Genomic DNA, 20281 nt, shown 5'->3' with positions numbered 1-20281 from the left:
ACGAAAATTTCAAATATCATTTCAAGTTAAATTTCAAAAAAAAAAATGGAAATTTGAGAAACTCTACACTATTTTTCAAAATTCACTTTAAATCCCCCAAAATATTCAAAAATAGCTCCAAATTACATTAATATCCAAACACATTTCTAATTTTTAAATATTATTTTCACTTGAAAAAATATTCACTTTTTTTTCGAAATTTCATAATTCATATGTTCAAATGCCCACTTAGATGGTTAGAAACTTTTGCAAGATATTTACTAACTTTTTCTTTTTTTTGAGTATTGGAAATTAATATTGCATTAATGAGAACTTAAAGTGTACACTGGCATTAGGACAGCTGCAACTTTGAAGTGAAGTAACAGAAAGCGCAGTTATGGTGGGGCAACAGTCCAAAATTATGCATGTCTCTGGCTCTTGGAGCGTTTTCTAATAATAATACTACCAAGTAATAATTCAAACAGCATATTTGTTTTTCTGCATAAACAAGGACTCTGCAAAATCTACTCTGCAAATGTTAACTAGTACTGTGTATATAATATTTAAAAAGTTTTCAATTCTTTTACTGCTAAGTAGTAGTTCTTATAAATCCCTTACTGGTTCTCAATAATACTAGCACTCATCTATCAGACTCTGACTATCTTAACTATTACCCTCTGATTAAAGGTCCAAAGAGAAAAAATAGAATATGATATCTGAAGGAAATGCAGATAGAAAATGGAGGTATTTTCTTTGATCTTACCAACACCTTCTTCTTTTAATGTGTTTGTCTAAATATTCTTACTGTTTCTGTTTTCGGACACATTTTATGACATGAGTGCTTTTCTTTTTTTCCTTTTTTAGCGAGAAGAAAATGGAAAAAGAAGATGGTTTGAGGACAGTGGAATGTCTAAGAGGAAGATTGCTTGCAGAGAGGGCAGCTTCAAGAAAAGCAAAAGAGGATGCTGAGCTTTTTGGAAACAAGGTTTATTTTTCTTTTCCATCTCAGCTTGTTTTTGAGTGAAGATGCTATCAACATTTGTGCTCTAGTTCTGGTGTTTTCGTATTATCAGATTAAGTAGCGAAAACAGAATTTTCGTTAAGAGCTCCAAAAAAGAAAAAGTTAAAATATTATAAAAGATTGTGACCAATGAAAATTGAACTAGTGAACTCACCAAGGTTTTGAATCCCCTTAACCAGTGATCTATGCTTTTAGATTGTGTCAAGAGGATTTAAAATATAATACTATATAGAGGGACAAAACAGATTTTGATGCACAGTATAATTTTCAGCGAACTCCCTTCCTAACCCCCCCTAAATCCGCCCTGATTAGATTGGGTTAGTTATAAGGGAATTGTACTGTTTCCCATTTTAATAAAGTTCCTAAAAAAAAATTCCACTAGAAGTGTGACTCCTTAAATCTTTGAAATTTCAGCTGATTGTGCTGGAGAATAAGTTGAGAGAAGAGACTAGATCAAGAAACAAAGCTGAGAAGAAGCTCAATTTTTTTATAAAGAAGCTCGAGGCATTGAATATATCTTATGTTTCAGATGAATCAGAGCACTCTAGCTTATTGGATAAAAGTGAAATTTCATCTGTAACATCCACAACTGTTAGCAACACCAAACTCTCTGAAGATGAAGGACAAAAATCCCAATTTACAGGCTCTATTGTCAGTGAGTTTGTAGAGTCAATTGGTAGTAGAAAATGTAGCTCTGAAAATCTTGAGTATCATTCTCAAGAGCTCATATCCCAACAATGTGAGAAAAAGGAGCTAATTGAGAAGAGAATTTCTCAAGAAAACTCAATCAATTTGGAGCAAAATGCCACACAAATGACTATTTTTATCAAAGATGATCACAGTCATTCTAAGGTTGAACAAGATCTTGGAAAATCAAGTGAGCTTCAAATCTCAAATTCAGATGTGAATAGGTATGTAAATTCAACATTGAAAATCTTACACAAAAGAAAGTGCAATTTAAACATGTCCAGTTCTTGGAAGGGGTGCTTTGGAGCAACGGTAAAATTGTCTCAATCTGACCTATAGGTCACGAATTCGTGCCGTAGAAACAGTCACTAATGCTTGCATTAGGGTAGGCTATCTACATCACACCCCTTAAGGTGTGACTTTTCCGGGTCCTTCGTAAACATGAAATGGCTTGTGCATCGGACTGCCACCTTTAAGTATGTTCAGTTCTTTATTACTCTAGTATGTAATATCACCAAAGCTGGTCTAACTTTTAATCTATTATTGTTGTAGCTTAAAATTTTCACTCAAAGAGCAAGGGAAAAATGGAGAAGATGAAACACGTCAGCAAGAGGAGAATGTTGATTATTCTTTGGCATTAGTTCCTGTGGATTTGCCAAAGGATACCATTGATCCAGTTGTTCTTGATACTACTGTGAGAGAAGTTCTTGATGCATTAAGGCATGCTAAAGAGAAACTTCAGACTCAGATGGAGAGAAGAAGTATGATTAAAGTTGGCTAATTTATATGACAGTTCATTTATGGCTTAATTAGTAGATGCCTAGTTGACATTAGAATTCTAATTATGCCCCATTTTACCACATTGGAGTAACATTCTAGTTGTTAAGCATGTAAGTTAATCAAGATTTGAGGTGGTTGAGGTTTATTGTAGAGATGGATGTATAGAACTATAGATAATTAAGTATCAACCCTGATGATATTATATTATGTTCAAGCAAACTGAGGAGTTCACTGCTGCCATGTAATATTCTCGCAATAAAGAACATAATTTGGTGATGAACTTTCTATCCCAATTGAAAGGCCAAGGCTCTGTCCTACTGGTGAAAATATTAAAGTAATAATTGTTATATTTGGTTGGTAATTAAAAAATAATTTTTGAAAAAAATGTATTTATGTACTAAAGAAAAATAATACTAATATTAACAAATTGGATAGTGTTTTGATGAAAAATTTTAGTATTAAAAATTGATAATAATGCACCTAAATATTGGTTGGAGCAAGTGATATCAAATTAAAAGTTAAAGATAATAGTAAGTAAAATAACTTCCTCATGGAAAATATTTTCTTGGAAAATGACTTCTACCTTACCAACACACCAAACATTTTGTGTGGCTCTATAAAATTGGTGACCTAAAGCTAAATTTTAATAAGAGTCCTTAAATTTTTTCCTAATAAAGTTTCATATAGATTTTTATTTGAGGTTTATTCTTCTAAATTTTTGAGATGCTAAGTTATTTTATAGTGGATCTTTTCTAGTTATCTTTTCGATTGAAAATCATTATTGAAACATTGCTAATCTTAGCTAAGAATCTAACAATTTTAATTTTAAAAAGTTTCATTCAGCAAAGGCACCTATTACACGAACTAACAAAATTTTATAAACATATACACAATCTGAATTAGTATACCAATTAGAACATTATCTTCAAATTATAATTTCAAAAGTAAGTCTAAATCATCAACATCAGAGTAACTTTATGTAATAAGGTAATAAAGTTAAGAAAATGAAACTTTAGCCTTGTGATAGAAGGCTCTAGAGAGCCTATGACCACAACCATAATTAACTCAATTGTCAAAATTATAACAACCAAGAAACATAGATAGGAACTGAAATAGAGAGAAATGTGGAGGTTCACTATGTATTATTCAGACACAAGAAAGATTGTCTTCAAACAATCTGAGATCTCATCTGACACCAAATTACCAAAAAAAGATCATTTGGACAAAACTTCCAAAACTCAGTTTTGTTTTTGTTGCCCATAACCTCTTTTGATCTTTCTGATTTCAACAACAAACTCTGTCACCATCACATCTGTTATGGGTTTTTACAGCTAAGGCTGTAGTTGAAAATTGGCACATTGATAAAAGGACCACAGAGTTTGTACATAGGTTCATAGTATTCAAGAATCAAGACCAGAACACCTCCATATTCTCTGAACTCACATAAAATCTACATTACTTTCTTGTCTTGGGACACAACTATTGCTTCAATTCTGCCCATACAAATTTGTTTTTTTATTTCCTTTCTTTGGAGTTTTGCTACATATTCATGGTCTCTAGGCCTTTAGTACTTGCGAATATGGAACGTTAAGAACTGAGTTGGAGTCAGCTATATGAATCCTCTCGACAAATATATAAATTGAAGAATACTAGACCATTTGGATAAACACCATATTCATGTATAGTAATTGCATGAGAAAAAAATGGTTACGTTGTGCTGGAGACCTTCTGTAAAGGGTGATGGTAGCGGGCGAGGAGGAGATGCGAATGGGAGGTTTGATGGATTGATGTGGTATAAGGATCTTGGAGTTCATATAAATGGAGAATTTTCCATGGCAGTGATACAAGCCAATAATTTGATGGAGGATCGGAGTCAGCTCGAATCAGGGCCGTTAAGTTCTTTGAAATCAGGACCTCATGGAACATTTATAGGAGTTTACGATGGACATGGAGGACCAGAGACATCGCGGTTTATAAACAAAACTCTGTTCTCCAATCTCAAGAGTACGTAATGCTATTATTATTTGAATGCATGATATGCTTTATTATGTGAATTGGTTTATGAATGAAATGTGTGAATTGGTTGATTTGAATCAAAAAAAGATGCTAATTAGTTTATGTCTCCAATATGTAACTTCTTTAGATCGAAAACGGAAAAGTACTATACACACTTTTTATAGAAAAGTTCAGGCTCGGAATTATTAGAAGAACAAGTTCTTTCTTTGACCTTCCCACGAGCTTCTTCTAGTTGTTGGGAGTATAAAGAAGCCCGGTTTGGTATTTGGATTTTTTTTTTTGTATCAATAATCTAGCAAATTATCTTGAGCCGAGAGTCTATCAGAAACAGCCTCTCTGTTTTTCTTAAAGGTAGGGGTAAGATCTACATACACACTACCCTTTCCAGACCCCACTTTTGGGCAAACACTAGGCTTGTTGTTGTTGTAATAATCTAGCAAATTATCAATGTTTCATTTCTTGATTTTCTTAGATTTTCATTTTCCCTACTACTCTAGGGAGCGCTAATAGACTAGAAGTCCTTCCGGGCCTAGAGGCGGATCTAGGATTTAAAGGTGGCGGGTGTCAAAATTTCCTTTAATGTATACCTTATAATAACTACTAATATATAGTTTGTTCGGAACGTTTGTCTTTTTTAGGTAATTTGGGTAATTTAATAAGTACTTTATTTGCAAATATAAAAATATATCAATTTTCCAGACCCTACTTATGAAATTTCATTGGGTATATATGTTATTATTGTCGTATGAAAATTACATCTCAGAAATTAAGAAACAAATATAATTAACATTTTAAAGAAGGAATCACACTTTTATATAATACAAGTAAAATCAATATTTTCACTAGGAAACTACATTTTCTTGTATGCTAAAAATAAATTTGCACAAGTAAAATAAAATCTTTAATAAGAGAACTCCACCGATCAGAATAAGAAAAATAAAACTAAAAACATCTTCAATAGATAAATTATACCCCATAAGTAAATTCATAATTAGATAAACTGCAAGATGTCAAAACTTAAAATCATAAATCTAATGCTTGCGAAATATTCATCATAATTTATGACTAAAGAGATTTAAATTGTATTTAACAGTAATAGAATAACACAAATTTGTATGTTATAATAAAAACAATTATAGATTAATTTTGATCTCAATCTAAATATCAAGACCAAGTTTTTTGATTTTGAAAGAAGAAAACTAAAAGATTTGAGATTAAAAGAAATGCTTATATTATAAAAAATTTAAATTTTGGAGGCTCTTTTTAAGTGTTCTTGCTAAATATCATAGATAAAGTAATAGAATAGAGGAAAAAAATAAAAATAATAAACGACAAATAGGAAACTGAGAGGTAACCAAAAAGGAAAATGACTGGGAGAAAAAAAATAAAAAACACAACAAAAAGGGAAAGTTAGACAAGGTTCAAGATAAATTCGAACTTGGATTTTACACACGAGAAAAGCTTTCAAAAAAGTTTACCAGCCATGGCACATTTATCTAGTTTGCGTATGGGGGTGGCAGGATCATATATTTAACCTAGTTTAAATTTTTTTATACATAAATATATGATAATTTTACCCAGCAACACCACCCCACCCATAAGGGTGGATCCGCCCCTGCTTCCGGCCCTTTGTGACTGTGAATTGGATGAGTAAATGGATGAAATGAAGAAATAATTCAACTAGCTGTTTGAACCAAGAAATGGAAAAACGAAAGTTCTGTAAGTTAAATTGATTTTATCATGAAGTCTAAGAAGGTTATAATACACTGCCCCAGAGTCTAGAGCTTTGCTAATCATTACATATTATCCTCCAAACGTATTTGTGATTCAGACCTAAAATTCACTTTCTTACGGAAGTCTTAAGCTAATGTATATAATGTACAATAAACACTATTAGTTCTTCAATTTAACTGCATCTCATTCTGATTATCAGAATTTGCTTCCGAGCATCAAGAAATTTCTGCTGATGCCATAAGGAGAGCTTTCTTGACAACTGAAGAGGAATATCTGTCACTTGTAAAGCGACAGTGGAATGAGAAGCCACAGATTGCATCAGTAGGATCATGCTGTTTGGCGGGCATAATATGCAGTGGACTACTGTATATCGCGAATGTAGGAGATTCACGTGCAGTACTAGGTAGAGTAGATAAAGCTACAAAGAGTATAACAGCTATTCAACTGTCAACAGAACACAATGCTAGTATCGAGTCTGTGAGAGACGAGCTTCGCTCGTTGCATCCTCAGGATTCACGAATTGTGGTTCTCAAACACAAAGTTTGGCGTGTGAAAGGTCTCATACAGGTAATTGTTGTATGTTTTATATGCTTTCTTATGTTATGTGTCCTGTTAAGAAAATATATATGTGGTTCGAGCTTCAACGGCGTTTAATTAATGGTGATGTTCCTAATATATATAGATATTCTTTACAGGTTTCAAGGTCAATTGGTGATGCCTATCTTAAGAAGTCAGAGTTTAACCAAGCACCATTATTGGCAAGATTTAGGTTGCCAGAACCTTTCCCGAAACCAATCCTCAGCGCGGAGCCATCAATATCCGTTCACAGACTCAGTTCCAAGGATCAATTCGTCATATTTGCTTCAGATGGTCTATGGGATCATCTTAGCAACCAGGAGGCTGTTGATATTGTCCACAATCATCCTAGAAATGTAAGCTTTTCAATATCTAATAATGACATTTATGTTTAGCACTTTTGATTTATCTGGTGATTAGCCAAGAAGTTACAATTCAAACCACAGTGAACAAGTTCAATCTCGAAGGGAGCCTTGGCGTAACTAGTAAAGTTGCTGCTATGTGACCAAGAGGTCACAGGTTCAAGTCATAGAAACAAACTCTTGCAGAGATGCAGGGTAAAGCAGCGCGTATAATAGACCCTTGTGGTCTCACCCTTCCCGGAACCCCGCGCTACCGGAACCCCGCGCATAGCGGAAGCTTAGTGCACCGGGTTGCCCTTTAGTGCACAAGTTCAATCTCAATATTCCAATATATACTGAATGCACAGATTTTGAAACAGATTTTACCACATACTGAACATATACTCCTCTTTACTCTTAGCAGGGAATTGCTAGAAGACTTATTGAAGCTGCTCTACATGTAGCAGCCAAGAAAAGAGAAATGCGATATTCAGACCTGAAGAAGATTGACCGAGGCGTAAGAAGGCATTTCCATGATGATATTACAGTTGTAGTTGTGTTTGTTGATCCATATTCAATGAATAGAAGTTCTTCTCGTGGTTCAATTCTTTCCATTAGAGGAGGTACTCCCTCCTCCCCAGAGTCCTAAAAGGACAGGACAGCCAGGTACACAAGGCATCCCGCGTACACGCAGGGTCCGGGAAAGGACCGCACTCAAAGGGGAGTAATGTAGATAGTCTACCCTAATGCAAGCATTAGTAGCTACTTCCACGGCTCGAACCTATGAGCTATAGGTGACGAGGAGACAACTTTACCCTCCCCAAAGTCCTAGTTCCAGCATTTTCCAAAGTTCACACTCCAGAAAATTCACCTGGAGAAATGCAAATGTCTATTTGTCTTCTTTCATTTCTTTGTAGTTTTAGGGTTGTAGCGTGTTGTCCCCTTCATTGTTTTCAATTGAAGGTTACTTTCTGAGTAGCCAAAAACTTAGGGACCCATTTGAAGAGGAATCTTGTTGCACTGGGCAAAGTAGCAGAAGAGTATGTGATATTTTGGAGTCTAATATTAGGTGTAAGTTCAATCGTTTACAGCAAAGAATGAAAGCTTTGAGTGAGTTACCTTATTTCTCTTTCTCATTATGCTTTCACTTACTATTTGAACCTATCTATCTTAGTTTGTTTCATCATTGTTTAACCAAAAATCTGAGTCTTTGGTCAAAGCTAGAAAGAAATTCGGATTACTGATAATCAGGAGACGAAAATAAAATATTTTTGAGAATGATGGTAAAGCAGTAAATAGCTTTGTATTTCAGTAAGATCTCAATAGTATTTCGTGTCCTTACAGATGTTGAGTCTTTCCCCTTTTATAGTTGATTCTAGGAGAAGATATAATGTCTCTGTCTTAATGAGGCAATTATGAGCAATAAATGATATTTAAAAGAAACGTTACACAATCATTTCTATTTAATTCAGATTCTCTAACGTATTTGACATTTAATGCTGTATTTAGACTCTTTTACGTCATCAGATTCGTATCTTCAACTTCTTCTGATCTTTGATCTTTAAACGACTCGAATAGGTACGAGACTCGTACCTATTTTAGTAACGATCCAACACCTATGTTGCTTTCTTTTCCCCCTATCTGTTGTCACTCGTGCCTCTTTGCTATTTATTGCGTTTTGACCTTCTGACCAGTCCACGTGTCATGACACGTCATCTTCAATATTCAGACTCGGTTTTTTCCCAATACAGATAGTCCCCCCACTTTCCATTTATTTATCCATTAAATATTTGGGAAGTGAACCTTCACAAAAAGGGAATTTTTTGCTGTAATCAATGCTATGACAGTACTGACGCCCCAGTTGTCTTTTCTATTTAATGTTCTGCACACGTGTCACCTTCCGATTGGTTTTGTAATTCTGCAGCCTTTTTCCAAGGTTTATTCATCCCTTATATTCATGAAGCGATAGTTGTCTTTACTATAGACTTTCCATCATTACACTTCTTTGCTTGACGGTTGCTATTATATACATATATATCCTTTTTCCCTTTGTCTTTTTCTTCATAAACCCTTAACAGATCCTTTACTCTTTATTTCTACTTCTTTCTCCTTGAGTTCATCCTTTTCTCTGCAATGGCATCTCCGAATCCGAACCCTAAAAGAATCTCAATTCTTGATAGCTTCCCCAATGCCCCTGTAAGATATAGAAGAGGAAGAGGCGGCAGGCTTTGTAGCCTAGGATCCGTTCGTGGTGGTGCCTCTGGTTCTGTCATTCCTTCTTCTAGCTCCGGTACTATTTCCAGAGGTTCTATTACTAAGAAATCTTCCTCTAAAGGTAAAGAACTTCCTGAGCCTCTTCAAGAGCCTTTAGTTGAGGAAATAGTACCCAACGACCTATCTTTTGAGAATGATAGGAAATCTCTTCGTGAGCAAGTTGTCAATTTAGAGAAAGCTGACACTTTTCCTTCTTTAATCACTGAACCTTTGGTTTCTATTGTTCGAAAAGATTGCAACTGGAGAAGTGATTTTCGTATAGTAATCCCTAATCCAAATCAAAGAATATCTTCTTTTAGGATTGGATTTTCTTTTGTTTATACTTACCCCTTCACTTTGGGATTTATTCCTGCTATTGACCTAGTCATACTTAATTTCTGTCGCTTTTTCAAACTATGTTTGGGACAAATTGGTCCCCTTGTATGGAGAACAGTGGCTTGTTTGAGGTATTTATCTGTTAAAGCCGGTGTTGATTTTTCCTTTCTCCACCTTATTCATCTTTACCACCCCAAGTTATTTCGCAATGGAGTTTTTACTCTAACTGCAAGAAGTAAAAGGGTCTTAGTAAGCCCTGAAGATGACAAGGACCACGGGTGGTACACTCGTTATGTTGCAGTACGCACAGTTGATTTGGTGGGTGAAACAAATATCCCCTTTCCTGAGAAATGGAACTTTGCACGTAAGTTTTTTTTACTTACCGTTCTTACCTCTTAAGAATTTCAACTTCTTTTCTAATTTCATCCTTTTTTGCTTTCTATAGCAACCATGGGAGATGTGGAACCCGTTTCTAATTTCCGTGGTTGGGTAGATTTAATCATGAAAGTCGTGCCTATGGAGGCGAGAACGTGGAAATCCATTTCCAATTTACATGGTTGGAAAGTGAAAACTCACGGTATGCATCACTTTATCATTTTTCGTATGACAAGTCCTTTTTAAAATCCTTCTTTTTGTCAGGATTTGCTATTCGAGGAATGACAACCGAAGTGGCTACTGCCCTTCGAGCCTCTTCTGGCACTTCTCTTTCTGTGGAGAGAACTCAAGCTAGGCTGTCAAAGATGAAAGTTGTAGAAGAAGATTCTGAGGATGATGAAGACGAAGACACCTCTTTGATAGCTAGACCAAGAGCCAGGAGACACATAGTTTCCGAGAATGAAGTTGAAGTTACTCTTGTCTGTGCCTCTCTTACTGACCTGTTCACATTCCCTCTGAAGATGAAACCACTCCGAGGGACACCAACGAATCTATTCAACGTCTTTTCGTTGGTGGTTTTGAAAGTGGATAACTAGGTCCAATTTTAGATGAAGTTCCTCTTTCTTCCTCTGTTCCCATTCCTTCTTTTCCTGCTTCTTTGCCTACTTCTGCTCCCTTACCTGCTTCGAGTCCTATGACTCCTGTTATTTTCAATTCTTCTACCACTCTTCCTTCTATAGCTCCCCCTTCCTTTGTTCAATATGCAGAGGAGGGTTCTAGTAGCAGAAGCTTGGCTATGAGGAGCGTTACGCTTGAAGTTCCTGCTAACAACAGCCTTTTAAGGAAGTCTGGTGGAGCAGATGACTGGCTTAGGCCTTTGATTGGAGATATTGAGAAGAAGAAGATGGACAACCATAGCTGCTTAACTTTGATGAATAACATTGTTCATTCTACTTTGAAGATATTCTTCCTTTACTTACTAACAAGTTTTTTTAAAAAAAATAATTCTTATTCCTATAAATTGTCACTACAGGCTAACCTCATTGGTACAGAATTGATGGGAAGAATTTCCCTTCTAGAAAAGAAAGCCCGTGAGTCTGAAAAATCTATCCACGAGGTTGAGGAAATAGCCAGGGGAGCACATCTAGAAGCGGCCAATTGGAAAGAGCAGTTTGAGAATGCTCAGGGAACTATAGAAGAATTGCTAGAGAGTAGAAATCTCCTGGAGCAACAAAACCGAGGTCTGACTTCTGAGCTAGCAGTTGCCAAGGCTTCTTCAAGCCAATTTGAGAAAGATAAGGAACGCCTTGAGTGTGCATTTTCAGAACAACTATCAAATTGTAGTGAAGATATCAGAGAACTTAAGGTACTCTTGGCCAAGAAAGAAGAGTATGCAGGGGAGTTAGTGCAAAGCTTGACTCAAGCTCAAGCTGATTTAAAAATCTCTTCTGATAAGGTACGTACCTTAGAGAGTTCTCATGCCTCCCTTGAAGCATCCTTTGAATCCTCTTTAGCTGAAAATCAAGTGTTAAAGAATGATCTTGCTATGTGGGAAAGAGAGTATGAACTTCTTGAGGAGAATTTTAACATAGAGGTGAGTTGGGCTTTTCTAAACTCTCGTCGTGATGCTTTAATGGAGTCCAGTCAAGAAAACTTTGATTTAAAATCAGAGTTGGCCAAAGTTTTAGAGACCATTGAGAGAACCCAACAACCACTTGACTTTCCCTCTCCATCAATTGAAGCTCCCGTGGCTGAAGAACCTTTAAATGAAGAAGCCGTTGAAGTTGAAAATGTTGCAATTCCAGCTTCAGAGGGTGAAACTTCTATGACTCAGTCTATGGAAGTTGAAGCTTCCGTGACTCTTGCTTCCCTCGTTGATACTAACATTTCAAGCTCAGCTGAAATCGTTCCTGTTGCTGCTTCTTCAGAAGTTGCCACCGTGCCTGTGGCTGAAAGTGAAATTAATATTGCAACTTCTGATGTGCTAACCCCTTCAATTGGATGATGGTTTTATCCCTTAGTTTTTAAGGGATTTTTTGGTGAAAGTCCCCAGTTATCATAATGGGGCACTTGTATAAACTTTTATTGACTAAGTTTCTACTTAGTCTTTTTAATTATATTAAGAAGTTTTGTTAGTACTTCAATGTGTTCTATTCTTGCCTTTTTCTTACTTATTTAGGACTTATAGAATAGTTTAGCATTTTTATCCTTTGAAAAAGCTTTATGATTCTTCTCATGACTTATTAACATGAGGTTTATAAAAGAGGGCCCTTTTATTTTATTGACACTTAATGAAGAAGACGTCTCAACTTCACAATGGTGTTATAATATGATGAAAGAAATAGGAATACACATGTTTTGTATGAAACAACTTTGACAAGTTTTATTCATGAACTTTAACAAGTTTTTTTTTGACTATTACATGTATTAAAATCCATCTATGACTTTCTCATAACTGTTTTTCTTGTAACAGATTTTTACATAATATAAAATAAACAAGGTTTCTTCATAACCTGTTTTAGTACATAGCCAATACCCTATCTTTATATATTAAGAAGGATTTGAGAGGTGACTTCGTTTATGAGTTTGAGAGATGACTCTGTTGTTCTCATGGGAAAAACATTATGATAAATGTCTTGTGTTTGTTGAACACGATGATGAATGCCAAAGACTTCGTAACTTTTTCTCAACACTTGTCTCTTTGTGGCCAACTTTTGTTCGATATTCGTATCTGTGTATAATATGTAGTCCCCCAAGTGTTTGAGCGGTGAAGTATGAAGCCTCGAGCACTTGTTTATTTCTTTCAATTTGGTCCTTTACCTGAAACAGAAAAATATACGGGACTCGAAGGTGTGATTATAGATGAAGACTGCCTAACTCGTGTGTATTTCCATCAGATTAATTGTAACTCTGGGCTGGGAATTTTAGAACACTCCATTTTGCCTTGCAGGTCGTGACTCATCATTTGGCACGAGTTAGGGTTTTTGCCTAGCATCTAAAATCGTTAGTAAAACTTTAATAATTCAAAAAAAAAATTTTAACATGGCGATACCTGACCGTGGGCACTTTCTCAGAAGTAGTACCTCTTTAAATGGACGGCATTCCAATGTGAGGGTAAAACTTTGTCGTCCATTGTCTCCAACTCGTATGCTCCTTTTCCCGCAATGTCACGAACTTTGTATGGTCCTTCCCACGTTGGACTTAGCTTTCCTGAATTAGCAGCCTTTGCAGATTGGAACACCTTTTTAAGCACGAAGTCCCCAATTTTGAAAAATCTGAGGCGTGCTTTCCTATTATAATATCGTTCAATTACTTGCTTTTGTGCTGTCATTCTTATCAATGCAGCTTCTCTTCTTCCTTCAAGCAAATCAAGGTTGACCCGCATCTCTTCATCATTAGATTTCTCCGTTGCCCGAACGTACCGTGTGCTTGGTTCACCTATTTCAACTGGAATTAAGGCTTTCGCACCATAAACTATTGAAAATGGTGTTTCTCCAGTGCTTGTTTTTGTCGTTGTACGATAAGCCCATAATACTCCAGGTAATACCCCAGGCCAATTACCTTTTGAATCTTGTAACCTCTTCTTCAAGTTGTTGATAATGACTTTGTTAGTGGATTCCGCTTGTCCATTACCCACTGGATGGTATGGCGTAGACGTTATCCTTTTAATCTGCCAACTTTGAAGAAATTCTATGATTTGAGCTCCCATGAATTGTGGTCCATTGTCACACACGATCTCTTTTGGTGCTCCAAAACTGCATATTATATTTCTCCATATGAAGTCTTTAACTTCCTTCTCTCATACCTGTTTAAATGCTCCTGCTTCTACCCATTTGGTGAAATAATTTGTGAGTACAAGTAGAAACTTTACCTGACCTTTTGCTTGTGGAAGTGGACCTACGATATCCATTCCCCATTTCATAAAGGGCCACGGGGCTATAACAGGGTGTAGTAACTCAGCTGGTCTGTGCATATTATTGTCGTATCTTTGACATTTATCACATTTAGACACGAAACTGTTTGCCTCTTCTTCCATCTTAGGCCAATAATATCCTGCTCGAATCAATGTTTTTACCAGCTACCTTCCCCCTGCATGATTTCCACAATGTCCTTCGTGCACTTCCCTCATCCCATATTCTGATTGAGAGGGTCCGAGACATCGTGCTAGTGGTCCACCGAACATCTTTCGATAAAGATTTTCTTGATAAAAACAATATCGAGCAGCTTTTTTGCGAAGCGCATGAGCCTTCCCTTTGTCAATAGGCACGGTTCCGTGCTGTAAAAAAGCAATAATTTCGTTTCTCCAATCCCATGTTAGATGATTAAAAGTTACCTCATTCTTATCAGGTTCGAGAACGGAATGAAATAAATGTATGACTAAAGCATTTGCGTCGTTTGCTACGTCAACTGCAGATGTGAGATTAGCTAAAGCATCTGCCTCCACATTCTCATCTCTTGGGATCTGCATTACCTTCCAAGTTTGGAATTGCTTAATTAGTTTCCGTACCTTTTCGAGATATTCTTGCATTCGAGTTTCCCTGGCTGTATAAGTATCCAGCATTTGATTGACCACGAGTTGAGAATCACTCTTGATTATAATTTGTGTTATGCCGAGTTCTCTTGCCAATTGCAAACCTGCAATTACAGCTTCGTACTCTGCTTCATTGTTAGTTATAGAATGACATTTTATAGCTTGCCTAATAATTTCACCCATAGGTGGTATGAGAACTATACCCAGACCTGCTCCTTTTATATTAGATGAACCATCAGTGAATAAAACTCAAGTCCCCGGGTTTGCACCATTAAAAACTTGTAATTCTTTTTCTGCTTCTAAATGCATCCCCTGACTAAAATCAGCCACGAAATCAGCTAGTACTTGAGATTTTATAGCGGTCCTAGGTTGATAAATGATTTCGTATTCACTTAGTTCTATATCCTATGTTGCTAATCTTCCTGACAGTTCATGTTTATGCAAAATATTTCGAAGCGGAAAAGCAGTAACTACAATAATGTGATAACATTGAAAATAAGGTCTTAATTTTCTAGATGCCATGATCAAAGATAATGCTAACTTTTCTAGCTGTGGGTATCGTGTCTTAGCATATAATAAGGACTTACTTACATAATAAATAGGAGATTGTTTACCTTGGTCCTCACGGACTAAAACAGCACTTACCGCAACTTCAGATACAGCCAGATAGATGAGAAGCTTTTCTCCCACCTTTGGTTTTGCTAACAACGGTGGTTTTGACAAATAAGCTTTCAAATTTCTAATGGCTTGTTGACAATCTTCATTCAATTCAAAATGATCCTGCTTTTTGAGTGCAGAGAAAAACTTAAAACACTTTTCTGAGGATTTGGAAATAAATCTCCCCAAAGCTGCAATTCTTCCCGTTAATCTTTGAACTTCCTTTTCATTAGTAAGGATATCAAGGATTTCTTCTATTGCTTTGATCTGAGAAGGATTTACCTCAATACCACGGTTAGAAACAAGAAAACCCAAACACTTACCTGATGCAACTCCAAATGCACATTTTTCTGGGTTGAGTTTCATATTAAATTTTCGCAAAATTTCAAATGTAACAGATAGATGAGAAATATGATCATGAGACTGCTGGGTTTTGACGAGCATATCGTCTATATATACCTCCATTGTCTTTCCTAAATGTTCTTGGAACATTTTGGTGACCAACCTTTGATAGGTTGCCCCAACATTTTTGAGACCAAAGGGCATTACTTTATAACAGTAAGCCCCCTGTCTGTGATGAAAGAAGTTTTTTCTTCATAGAGGGTCCATTTTAATTGATTGTACCCTGAATATGCATCTAAAAAACTTAGAAGTTCATGTCTTGTAGTTGCATCAATTAACTAATCTATATGTGGTAAAGGAAAAGAATCTTTTGGACAAGCTTTATTAAGATCTGTATAATCTACACAGACTCACCACTTACCATTTTTCTTAGGTACAACAACTGTGTTGGTTAACCAATTAGGGTACTTTACCTCGCGGATTGACCCAATTTTTAATAGCTTTTGGACCTCATCTTGAATCACCTGGTTTTTGAAAGACCATTGCTTTCTTTTCTTTTGCTTTATTGGTGTAAAGGATGGATCTTCATTTAATTTGTGAGTCATCACATCCGGTGGTATCCCTGTCATGTCAGCATGGGACCAAGCAAAACAGTCCACGTTAGCTTTTAAAAATTTAATCAACATACCTCGCATATCTGAGCTTAAATTGGCTCCAATGTAAACCTTCCGTTCAGGCCACTGTTCGAATAATATCACAGCTTCGAGTTCTTCAATTGTTGTTTTGATATTTTCATTCTTTTCAGATTCTTGAATTGTATCAGGTCTCGAGTCTAAATCCGTCTTTTCTTGTTCAACTGAGGTTTGATCCTTGAATCCTTCAACTGTTTCCTGTAATTGCTATTTTTCTTTATTTACAGTGCTCATACCTGTTACAGCATTGATACTCCTAGTTGTCTGCTGATCCCCACGAATTTGGCAAATTCCCCATGGTGATGGGAATTTAATAACTTGATGTAGAGTTGATAGGACAGCATCCATATCATGTATCCATGGTCTCCCCATGATCATATTGTAAGTCATTTCCATATCTACCACCTGAAATTTAGTTTCTTTAACAACACATGCAACAAAGGTTGTTAGAATTACCTCTCCTTTTGTTACCACACTTGAATTGTCGAAGCCTGACAAGGTATGCGTCTTGGGTATCATTTTATCTTCAGCTTGCATTTCACGCAATACCCTTAGTAGTATAATGTTTACGGAACTCCCTGGATCAATCAAAACTCGTTTTACATTAGTATCATGTACAAGTAAAGATATTACCAGTGTGTCATTATGTGGAGTTATCACTCCTTCGGTATCTGCATCATCGAATAAAATACTTTCATTTTCTAAAACCTGCCGTACCTGTTTCCCGTATGTAATTGTTACTTTAGAAACCTTGTTGGAGGTTGTGTAGGTTATGCCGTGAATATCTTCTCCCCCACTTATCACATTCACTATTCTCTTGGGTGAAGGAGGCTTTGGTGGCTCTTGCCTATTTTTCATATAGGCTTGTTTACCTTTTTCACTAAATAACTCAGTGAGGTACCCTTGCTTCAATAAATGGTCCACTTCACTCTGCAAGAATCTACATTCTGAAGTTTTGTGCCTGTGATCATTGTGGAATTCGCACCAATGATCTGGATTGCGTCTATTTGGATTTGACCACATCTCTTTAGGCCACCGCACCTTATCTCCCATACTTCTCAAAACAGCCACGAGCTCGGAGGTAGTGACATTAAAGTTATATCCGCCGAACCGTGCCTTTAAACTTCTGTCATCATCTCGTGACTCTTGTCTGTTCCGATTATTTCTGAATTTCGATGAAGAACCAGAGTCCCTATTCCTCGATTTTTGATCATATTGCTGGCTATCTTGTTTTGACCATGGGTCTTTTCCTACAGGACCCATATATGGATCGTACCTATTTTTACCTGATCTTTTTTCGGTTCCGATCTTCTGGAACCACCCCTTTCTTCATGATGAAACTTGGGTACTGTATCTTCTTTAATTTGTAGCTTCGTACTATACCTGTTGTAAACATCATTCCACGTGGTTGCAGGGAATTCTCAAAGGCTTTCTTTGAGTCTTCTCGTGGCTTCAGAACTTTTGTCATTTAAATTACTTGCAAAAGCTATTGCAGCCCAGTTGTCAGGCACATGGGGTAGAGTCATTCTTTCACGCTGGAATCTATCAACAAAGTCTCTGAGCAACTCTGAATCTCCTTGTTTGATTTTGAAAATATCTTCCATTCTTTTCTCAACCTTTTGTGCTCCCGAATGTGCTTTAATAAAAGAATCTGCAAGCTCAGCAAAAGAATTTATAGAATTTTCATATAAAAGAGAATACCAGGTTAATGCACCCTTGGTGAGTGTTTCTCCAAATTTCTTGACCAGTACTGATTCAATTTCTTGTTTGGTCAAGTCGTTGCCTTTTACGCCTATTATAAATGCAGTCACGTGGTCACGTGGGTCTGTAGTACCATCATATTTCAGGATGTCAGGCATTTTGAACTTTTTCGGAATTGGAAGGGGAGCAGCACTTGGCTTCCAAGATTGTTGTGAGTATTTGTCCATGTCAACTCCTTTTATTACAGGCGGAACTCCTGGGATTTGCTCAATACGTTCATTTTGTTCCTTAATCTATTTATGCAAGGTTAGTACTAAATTTTGCAAATAGGAATTATTTGAATTACCTGGTTCCCCTTCCTGTGGTTCACTGGTGGTTCCTCCATTTCCAGAATTAACAAGACCAGAACGGGGATTCTCCAATGTATTATTATTAGGAGTTGGTGTGGGTGGTGCAGTAGGCAATCGACTAACTAGAGCCTGAAGAGCTTTGTCGACCTGTGCATCAATTAGCTTTTGTAAAGCTTCATTTGTACCACCTCCAAAGTGTTCAGATTGTTCTTGTTGATCAGCACGAGATTCAGGAGTGCCTTCACGAGATTGACATGGTGAATTTTGAGGGGAGGGAACCACTTCAATGTTATGTAATTCTCCTTGATTTTGATGGATTTGATTTTCAGGGTTTCCCAAAGTGTTTTCATTGTTATTGTTGGTGTTGTTGTTTGACATGGTCATAACAATGGACAAGATGTAGCTTAAAAGAAAAGATTATCAGATTCCCGGTAACGGAACCAATTTGTTTAACCAAAAATCTGATGCTTTGGTCAAAGCTAGAAAGAAATTCGGGTTACTGATAATCAGGAGACGAAAATAAAATATTTTTGAGAATGACGGTAAAGCAGTAAATAGTTTTGTATTTCAGTAAGATCTCAATAGTATTTCGTATCCTTACAGATGTTGAGTCTTTCCCCTTTTATAGTTGATTCTAGGAGAAGATATAATGCCTCTGTCTTAATGAGGTAATTATGAGCAATAAATTATATTTAAAAGAAACGTTACACAATCATTTCTATTTAATTCAGATTCTCTAACGTATTTGACATTTAATGTTGTATTTAGACTCTTTTACGTCATCAGATTCGTATCTTCAACTTCTTCTGATCTTTGATCTTTAAACGACTCGAATAGGTACGAGACTCGTACCTATTTTAGTAACGATCCAACACCTATGTTGCTTTCTTTTCCCCCTATCTGTTGTCACTCGTGCCTCTTTGCTATTTATTGCGTTTTGACCTTCTGACCAGTCCACGTGTCATGACACGTCATCTTCAATATTCAGACTCAGTTTTTTCCCAATACAGATAGTCCCCTCACTTTTCATTTATTTATCAATTAAATATTTGGGAAGTGGATCTTCACGAAAAAGGAATTTTCGCCGTAATCAATGCTATGTCAGTACTGACGCTTCAGTTGTCTTTTCTTTTTAATGCTCTGCACACATGTCACCTTCTGATTGGCTTTGTAATTCTACAGCCTTTTTTAATAAATGGAGACATGTGTCAGTAAAGTTTGAAGAAAAGTGAAGAATGACATGTAAAGATGATATGTGAAACACCCCGGGACCGAACATATTCATACCATATCTGTTAGTCTCGGAACTGATCATCATGAAATAGCCCAGATCAGGCGCGGGAGAATATCTCATAATTACAAATGAGGAAGGAATAAATTAATCCTGGATTATATGGGATTTACCATCATTACACCATCAGTTACAAATCAATTATTAATAAATTCAATAAATGATTGTAACGGTCAGAACAAGGCAATCAATTACGAGATTGACTCAACAGTCACGAGATTGACTCAACAGGCACGAGATTGACTCAACAGGCACGAGATTGACTCAACAGGTACGGGATTGACTCAACAGGCACAGATTGACTCAACAGGCACGGGATTGATTCAACAGGCACGGGATTGATTCAATAGGCACGAGATTGACTCATTAATTACGGAATTAACTCATCAGTTAAGGAATTAACTCATCAGTTATGGAATTAACTCATCAGTTACGGAATTTCAGCATTTACACAGTTGTTACAAGTCTTCCAAAAGTAATGGATGGATTGAGTAAATGCTCATAATGGACCCAAAATTCAAGGAGACTAGTTACTTAGATTTAGCCCTATAAATAGACATACTTTTACCACCATCAGGGGAATCTAATTTTCTTCTCTACAATTCTATACATTGTAATT

The 20281-nt window shown here is 36.3% G+C and overlaps 2 protein-coding genes across 2 annotated transcripts; both read left to right on the top strand.

Annotated features, from left to right (window-relative positions):
* Positions 1-342: 342 nt before the first annotated feature.
* On the top strand, positions 343-2674 carry LOC107821308 (uncharacterized). The gene is made up of 5 exons (XM_016647748.2): positions 343-448; positions 667-723; positions 844-964; positions 1415-1911; positions 2240-2674. The coding sequence occupies exons 2-5, from the start codon at positions 689-691 to the stop codon at positions 2466-2468; spliced, it is 882 nt and encodes a 293-aa protein (XP_016503234.1). The 5' UTR covers positions 343-448; positions 667-688; the 3' UTR covers positions 2469-2674.
* An 878-nt stretch (positions 2675-3552) lies between these two features.
* LOC107821307 (putative protein phosphatase 2C 38) lies at positions 3553-8257 on the top strand. The gene is made up of 4 exons (XM_016647747.2): positions 3553-4471; positions 6417-6784; positions 6913-7149; positions 7559-8257. Exons 1-4 carry the CDS (start codon positions 4171-4173, stop codon positions 7781-7783), a joined length of 1131 nt encoding a protein of 376 aa, XP_016503233.1. The 5' UTR covers positions 3553-4170; the 3' UTR covers positions 7784-8257.
* Positions 8258-20281: the final 12024 nt, after the last annotated feature.

The sequence above is a fragment of the Nicotiana tabacum genome, chromosome 5 (assembly GCF_000715075.1).
Source record: "Nicotiana tabacum cultivar K326 chromosome 5, ASM71507v2, whole genome shotgun sequence".
Taxonomy (NCBI): domain Eukaryota; kingdom Viridiplantae; phylum Streptophyta; class Magnoliopsida; order Solanales; family Solanaceae; genus Nicotiana; species Nicotiana tabacum.
This window is presented reverse-complemented; position numbering and strand designations above follow the sequence as displayed.